Source organism: Erigeron canadensis, chromosome 5 (assembly GCF_010389155.1).
Source record: "Erigeron canadensis isolate Cc75 chromosome 5, C_canadensis_v1, whole genome shotgun sequence".
NCBI lineage: Eukaryota > Viridiplantae > Streptophyta > Magnoliopsida > Asterales > Asteraceae > Erigeron > Erigeron canadensis.
The window spans coordinates 8,241,718-8,250,583 of record NC_057765.1 but is presented as its reverse complement, the minus strand read 5'-3'; the positions used below and the strand labels follow the sequence as shown (position 1 = coordinate 8,250,583).

The window sequence follows — 8,866 nt, the reverse complement described above, 5'->3', positions numbered from 1 at the left end:
TGTTGCTGCTCTTGAACAGATGTGAATGAAAACAGCGAACAAGAGTGACAAAAGCGAAACCCTAATCGCGAAAAACAGGACCGTGGCTCTGATGCCACTTGTTAGAAACAACCCTTAGCCTTAGCACAAGCAATTAAGACGAGGATAAAACAAGAAAATAGAGATAAACGACACAAGAATTTAATGTGGTTCGGCCCCAGTAGGGGGCCTAGTCCACCGGCTGCAAACTAGGTTGTTTTATTGATGCTCTGAACCATTAGATTACAATTACATATGAGAGATATACATAGATGACAAATTAGGGTTAATAACTTGGTGAACAAGTTAGGCTTAAACAGGCCTACTAATCATCCAATAACCCGACCCAAATAGCCAGGCCTTCAAACCCAACACCGAAGGGGTGGGGGTGGGATCTTTACTCAAAGTTTAAGTTTTGTTATGTATTTTAAATTTTTCATACATTTTTTTAATTTTGTTATAGATTTTAACATTTTGCACACCTTTAAAATAAATTTTCATGGATTTTCTAATTTTGTCTCATCTGAGATTTTTTTATGAGGCTGTCTCTGCTAATGTTAATTACATGAATTGTATGTATGTAGCTAACGATATGATAAAAGGTTAGTAACTATTGGGAACAATCGCTACTAAGAGGGTATCTGGGAATGCGTTTTGAAGTGATTATCTGATTATTACTTTCATAAAATGCAAATAATCTAAAAAAGTGTTTGTGTGAAAAAGTGATTATCTGCTATGAAAACGTCATTTTGAAGAAGCATGTACCTACCTGCTTTTTCAAAACGCAGTTTTAAAAATGCATAATCTATTTTGAAAACGCAAAATCTTTTTTTTAATCACAACAACAAACACCCCTAACATGACATCTATTGAAAAATCGATTTCTATTCACACATGTCAATATAGGGCATGACACATTATTCCATTTCAGTTACGTATAGTCAAATTTAACTTAAATGATGTTTGAATTAAGGACACAATAACCGCTTGGACTTAAGATGAGCAAGATTATTAATATCACAATAATATCACTTTTTTTTTATAGTTCTAGCAGGTAGTCTCGGCCGAAAACGTTTAGATATATCGTTTTGGTAAATTTTAGATTGCTTTTGTATGTTTAATTAGCTTCTAGAGGTATGTCAGTTTATCGTTTTTTTACCGAACATTCAGTCAATATGCAACATAAAAAAAAATCTCATTGGTATGCTAGTCTTGGTCGTTTTCATATAAGTTTGCCACTAGAATTAAATATCACCCACAATAATTTGTCATTAAATAAAAAGTATAATGAAAACCAACAAAACTGTGCATAGTGACTTAATTGGCCAACGTAACTAAATCAATTTTTTTTTAAAGTGTGTATCATTTACTCATAACAGGGATATAGTTTATGTTGTATTAACCGGGTCCGCGCTAAAGAGCCCTCTCACCCTCAATACCTAGTAAGAGGAGAAATCCTCACTAAACCGCTCGAAAGTAAGACATTTAATTGGGATAAAACTCTGCCCCTCTGCATGACTCAAACTTGTTTCATTGAAGGATTTTATTTTTAAAATTCCTTTAAGTATTTTTCATTTTTTCATAATGTCTCGAACTCGAGACCTCCAATATGTCTTTCCTTTTAAAGCTGAAATTCCTTTAAATCACTTATATCAAATTTTGTCATGAAAAGTACGTTGATAAGTGGAAGAGCTTATATATATTTCGCCTATAAATAATCAATAAATCAAGTCAAAAGCAATCAACCTTTAATATTACAAAATGACAAACCCCCATTCTATGATTAAACGAACAACAAATCTTTTCATGTCTCCATTCAACCTTAAATGTTGTAGTAAAAAGTTTTCTTCGTTTGTTCAATCAATCATCCATTTGAGCCCGTTTACGGTTCAAGTTATTTATTTTATCATCCTCTCTTTGTTCGGTTTTGTTGTTTTAAAGTCGTTAGACTTCAAAACATCGTCGTTTAAGCCAAAAGACATCGACTTATTCTTTACAACAGTATCTGCTTTAACGGTTTCAAGCATGTCAACAGTTGACATGGAAGTATTCTCAAATAACCAACTCATCCTTTTGATGTTTCTAATGTTCATGGGAGGCGAGATTTTCGTTTCCATGGTTGGACTTCATTTTCGTAAGTTCAAACATAGAGTAACCGATTTTTGTTCTAACAATGATTTTGATTCAACTGCCGAGTGTAGTATCGAGTTAGGAATAACCCCAAATGATAACAAATATTTTCCTAATAATAAATCTTTGGATAACAATTACTTGATGCACAAAGCAATTAAAAGTTTAGGATATGTGGTCTTGTGTTATATTCTTGTTGTCCACTTCATTGGTTTTATCTTAGTTTACATTTATATATCTTTTACTCCTAGTGCTAGAGATATACTTATAAACAAAGGGCTAAATAGACACATTTTTAGCCTTTTTACAATTGTCTCCACATTTGCAAATTGTGGCTTTGTTCCCACAAATGAAAACATGACAATTTTTAAGAAAAATTCTGGCCTACTCTTGATTTTAATTCCACAAATTCTTCTTGGAAGCACTTTATATCCGGTAGTACTTAGGGCCACACTTTTGGTTCTAACGAAGATAACGAAAAGGGACGAGTTTGGTTACATGTTGAAGTACTCCAAGGAGATAGGTTATGGCCAATTGTTGTCATCGGTACGAACGTTTTACTTGGCCATAACGGTTTTCGGGTTGATTTTAGTTCAACTTGCAGTGTTTTGTAGTTTGGAGTGGCATAATATTGATGTAATGGAAGGACTAAGTAATTATGAGAAAATGGTTGGGTCGTTTTTTCAAGTTGTGAACACTAGATATGCTGGCGAAGCTGTTTTTGATCTCTCGAAAATTTCTCCTGCAATCTTGGTTGGATTTATTGTAATGATGTAAGCTAGATCTTCCATTTTGCTCTCTTAGATATTCTCCATATGTGTTTATAAAATTCACATGCACACATACAATTACACCTAAGTCAACTTAACTGGCAGACACATCTTAATTTGGCTTTTCCCAAAAATTTTGGATTCGATTTTTTAAAGTGACAAGTTTGTTGGGGTTTCCAATGAATACATGTTACACCAGCTCCTAAACCTCTGTGTTATGCTGGGCTAATATATTGTATGGCCCGATGTTTCCAGATTGAATCTCTTGACTAATTATTATAAAGAAAAAAAATAATTCATAAAATAAAAGTTTCAAGAATATTTCGTAAACTACTACTATTAAAAAAAAATAAAAAAAATAATCAAAGATATATGTATTATTGAAGGTGTTGAGGTCGGTTTTAATAGTTCTCTTTACAGGTATTTTCCATCGTCAACGACATATATGCCGGTCCAAGATCATGAAAGTAAAAGAAGTAATCAACGAAGGAGTTTTGTAGATTATCTTTTATTTTCACGACTCTCTTATTTGGTCATTTTCATAATTTTAATTTGTGTTTCGGAGAAAAAAAAGATGCATGGGGATCCCATCAACTTCAGTGTGCTTAACATTGCCTTCGAAGTTTTCAGGTGAGAGCTTATGTATTACTCGAAATTCTTAGCTTAAATCTATCTAAAATTTAAGCTATATATGAGGCATCAAATTTCACCCAATTAGGCATATATGTGTATATATATGCATACTTATTAAACTAGTACGAGTGGAGTTATGACTCGTACGAGTCGAGTCAAAACGAAGTAAAAACAAGCCGACTCTGTGGATGACTCGGATTGCTCCAGACTCGTAACATGACTTGTTTTTTGTGGTGTGAGTCGGTCTGAGTCGTGTTCCGAATCACGAGTCACAAAATATTTTATTATTATTTTTATATTTATTTTTAACTTAATATATATAATACTATATTTCTACAATAAATACTTGTATATAATTATATAAAATTATATTATCAAATATCATGACTCTTACGATTCGAGTCATGTTTTGAATAAAGAGTCAAAAATTAGGATTTTGAGTCGACTCGAAAACAACGAGTCGACAACTATGCATATATGTATAATCGAATTGGTTTAATTTTATAAACCCAAGTCAAAAGAACATGAAAAATATATATTTTGAGAAAAAATTTATTTCTAACTAATATTAATATCCATACGATGTACGGATTGACTATCTATATATGTGAATATTGTATAACTTTTTTTAAAAAAAAATACTTAGTGGGTGTTTGGCATTGAGTTTTCAAAATTGCTTTTGCGTTTTTAAAATAAATTTTGCAATATGCTTCTTCAAAACTGTATTTTCATAATAGATAAACATTTTTCATCCAAACACAAGTGGGTGTTTGGTAGACTAGTCTCTAGGCCCGTCTGCAGTGGCGAAGCCAGAAATTTAACGTAGAAAGGGCCAAGTTTCTTTAACCCGAGCCCCAAACGAACAATGACGATGACAAAACATCAATTTAGTTTATAAGTAATGTACATATAGCTTACAGAGTTATAGATAACAATAATATAACATATTGCAAAACTATTATCAAAACAACAACGTTACAGAAGCTAAGAAAACATCATTACAACAATTTAGCTACAACACCTAGAAAGAATTGAAACATGTTAACAAATCAACCATATGATTGCAAGAGATAAACTTGTAAGTAGCACCAGGAAACAAACAGAAACAATCTAAAAAACCTGAAGCACGTAGTTTATTATGATGCTCTAAGCATAAAATATTATAAAGCAATGACATCTTTACGATAAACAAATTATAAAAAGTATTGAAAATAATGAGAACTTATAAATTACATTAGTTAATCTTTTTTTTTAAATGAGATAAACTTTAGAGACATTAGTTAGTTATTTCTCTAAATTCTCATTCAAATCTGTAATTTGTTAAACATATCAAACGTGCTACAATGCATATAGTAGAGTCTATTTTTAGATAAATATCTAATGAGATATAATACAAGTTTTATCAGAATCTCTAAACAAGTTAATAGTAGTTCATTGCATATAAAAAAAAAGTCAAAATACAGTGTAAACATTTTGACTTGTTTAAACATTTTGATAGTTTCAGTTTTTGGAAATTATAAATGGGATGGGCCAAAAGAACGGATAGAGTAAAATTACACAAGCCCATGTATAATATATCAAAGTCACTAGCATGTTTGGGATGGGCACGGCCCGCTCTCTTCCAAAAGTGGCTCCGCCACTGCTCGTCTGATAGATGGATAATCTCAATATATATATATATATATACATATATATCTCAAAGGTATATATATCAAAATAATAAATAACAAAATAGGTGAATAATAAAAAAAATATGAAAAAAATAAATATAAAAGAATAAACCTTTTTGTAGTAGAAAAAAAGGCATAATAAAACTACAATTAACAAAAAATTAAATGAAAAGAGATGAAAGATAACAACAAAACAATTCAAATGTCAAATAATAAAGAATCACGAAAAAAATATCAGAAATACTAAAGTGATAAAATATAGATCTTACCTATTTATATATAGATCTTACCTTTGTCGTTATCATGGTTTATGTATTGAGTCTAAGAAATTTATTATATATACTAGCTAATTAACCCGGGTTTAACCCGGGCATCTCAATCAAAGTTTTATAAAATCGCATTTTCGCCACTGAAGTTGCGATAGTCTAAGAGCACTCGTCTCCTCAAAATTGTATATTATCTCGCATAATATGTGAATAATTAAAAATATGTTATGATAAAATTATTTAGATGATAAAACTTATAAGACAATGTATGATTTATTAAAAAAAATTTCTAAAAAATTAAAAAATATATATCTCTAAAAATTTTTTTATAAAATAACAAAAACAAAAATGCAATAAATTTTAAGAATAAGAGTGTTGATGACATCATAAGTAAATTAAAAATAAAATAAAAAACTTGATATTAAGAAATAATTTGGATGTGACACATAAGCAATATTTATGGAATGATGATGTCACAACAATCCTCTTTTATTTAATATAAAGATTATCTTTAAAATTTTAAAAAATTTGTTTTGATAGAAAAATTTTTAAATAGGATTATTATCTATTTAATAAAGAAATAAAAAAATCTAAAGAAAAGAAAAAAGAGAGCTCTATAGTAATTAAGAGAAAGTTTTAAGCCATAAAAAGAGCTTTAAGGCCTCTTTTTAGTTATAATACTAGTGCTTAGGCCTGTCCATTGGATGGTTAGTTTCAACATATATAAATATTATAATAATTGTGAAACAAAAAGTGCATGACCAATATCACAACTTAATGAATACGAAAGCTAAAGAAGAAACATATGAAAATTAACTCCATAGAAATATTGATTCCAGTGTACCTTTTTTTCAAATTTAGTTAAATAAAAAGAGAAACGAAAAGTGTATGACCAATATCACAACTTAATCAATACAAAGTTAAAGAAGAAACATATGAAAATTAACTTCATATAAATTTTAATTTCAGTTTACTCTTTTTTTTTCAACTTTAATTCAATAAAAAGAGAAACAAAAAGTGTAGAGTATATAATTTGAAAAATACATACCAATTCATCAACAAAGACTATCTCAAGCGTTTTGATTTTCTTCGGGTTATTTCACTCCGAAACAGTACATACATTCACAACACAGAGTCGTGGATAATGGTTAACATGTGTTGGTTTAAGATATTCAAGATGAACTAATGTGGTCTTATTTTTTTTTTTTTTTGAAGAAAATAACATAATGAACCTATAGTTGACAACAAACTAAATTAAAAGAGATAATAATAACAATAACATAAGTATTCAATGTTAAATAATAATAATGATTAAATTTGAACAAAGTATATATATAAAAAAACCTTTTTGGTTGTCGATCTTAGTTTTTTTTTGCCATAGGTTTTTTCCTAGGGTTGAGAATATGTTAGGGTTTTTTTTCTAGGTGATATATATATATATATAATAACGATTTTTTTCTTAAATCTCAGTCATTTTTTATTAAATAAATATTAAAAAGTAGAGGATTAATAAGGATGAAATATTAGGTTAAAGAAGGGAAATAAGGGTGTCAAATGTACCACCAACCTCCTCTTTTAATTAAAATATAGATATAAATAGATAGATATCTATTCTCCAACGTTATTGCGTAGGGCCTCTAAAATCAATGGGACGTGCTGGCATAAAGAGAAATTATCACAAATCGTCCATGTGGTTTGCTCGATTCGCATTTTTGTCGCTGAACTTTTTATCACTAAATGTCTCTGGGCTTTTTCATTTCATTACCAGACGTCCCTTCCACAAACGGCCGTCCCTTTTTAGCCATTAAGCCCCTCACGTGTTTGCCATGTGAGGGTAAAATCGTCCAACTTTAATGAACACAAACCACATGGACTATTTCTCCTTACCCCATATTTTATTCATTCTCAATCTCATAAATCTTAACCTTATAAATTTCCAAAATTCCTTTCAATTCTCCAACTTAAGTTTCTGCATATACACTCTTACATCTATCAATCTATCACATACGTACTATACTTATATCTATATCCATATATAATTATATAAAAATTAATTTAAATATATGAATAATAATATACAAAAAGGTTAAAAAAACAGGGAAAAAAACAATCAAATATACAGTAATTTCCATAGTATATATAGTAATAGGCCAAATTACTTTTTTCGTCCCTATGGTTTTTCGAATATCCCTGCCATTAACTTTGGGCTAAAATCATCCTTATGGTTTGCACTTCGTCCTTGGACCCGTTAACCCTCTCACTTGCCTTGCACGTGAAGGGCATTTATGTCTTCTCACCTATATATATTTATGGTTTGTCATTATGGTTAAGTGCAAAATTCGTCCTTATGGTTTGTCGTTTTTGCATTTTTCATCCTTGTATTTTAACAAACCTCCAAATAAAAATTTATTCAAAAACCAAAACAAACTCAAATCAAAAACCTATATATACCTATATATGAGGATCTAATTTAATACCGGCAAGTACGGCTAATTTAATTAATTTATATTTTTTATAAAAATGTTATAAAACGCAATACAATTTAACGAAAATAGTCAAAATAGAATTACAATTCACTCAAAAATAATACCAGCTAGTTATTTTATAACAAAATATAAAAAAGTTCACAAATTACAAAAAATCAACATTAAAGTATTATAAAATTTTTTAAGAAAACCTCAAAAAATAGAAAATGAGAATACCGAAAATACCGAAACGGTAATACCAAAAATACCGGAACGGTAATACCGAAAAATACCAGAAATAGTTGTACCGGAGTACCCTCCAATACCAGAATTACAAGTAATACTACCCGTATTTAAAAAGTGCGAATGCGAATCGAACAAACCACATGGACGATTTATGATAATTTCTCTAGCATAAATTAGGGATTCACGTTCATAGATAAGCAAAATTCGTTAAACTACCACTTATAATGTTTGTTCATATATAGTGCATATGGAAATGTTGGATTATCAACATGCTACAGTTGTCAACATCAAATCAAACCAATCGTACAATGCAAAGAAGAATGGTATGGATTTGCGGGAAGATGGAGCAACAATGGGAAATATTTGCTAATTATGGTGATGTTTTTTGGAAGACTAAAAAATTTCACTAAAAACGGTGGAAAATATTGGAATGCTTCATAGGATACGTATAAAATCTGAATAACATGTTTATATATATGTATGCACGTTAGTAATATATATGTATGTATTAATCAATCATCAGTATGAGTGGAATTATTTGCAACTTTCTTACGAAAACTTGTAGTGAGTTAATCTGTTAATTTCACTGTTCAAATTGACAAATTCAAACTATTTAAACTGAAAAACTATGTTTGTGTAGTACCAGTTAGGCCCGAAAAGCAACGAGT

The 8,866-nt window shown here is 29.8% G+C and overlaps 1 protein-coding gene across 1 annotated transcript; it reads left to right on the top strand.

Annotated features, from left to right (window-relative positions):
* The first annotated feature begins 1,779 nt into the window (after positions 1-1,779).
* LOC122601121 (sodium transporter HKT1-like) lies at positions 1,780-8,639 on the top strand. The gene is made up of 3 exons (XM_043773892.1): positions 1,780-2,921; positions 3,339-3,548; positions 8,441-8,639. Exons 1-3 carry the CDS (start codon positions 1,780-1,782, stop codon positions 8,637-8,639), a joined length of 1,551 nt encoding a protein of 516 aa, XP_043629827.1.
* The last annotated feature ends 227 nt before the right edge of the window (positions 8,640-8,866 follow it).

Excerpts from the sequence above, each read along its gene's own strand:
- LOC122601121 (XM_043773892.1), top strand. The coding sequence starts at position 1,780 with ATGACAAACCCCCATTCTATGATTAAACGAACAACAAATCTTTTCATG. Across the intron at positions 2,922-3,338 it reads GTTGGATTTATTGTAATGAT|GTATTTTCCATCGTCAACGA; the intron begins GTAAGCTAGATC and ends TTCTCTTTACAG. Across the intron at positions 3,549-8,440 it reads ATTGCCTTCGAAGTTTTCAG|TGCATATGGAAATGTTGGAT; the intron begins GTGAGAGCTTAT and ends GTTCATATATAG.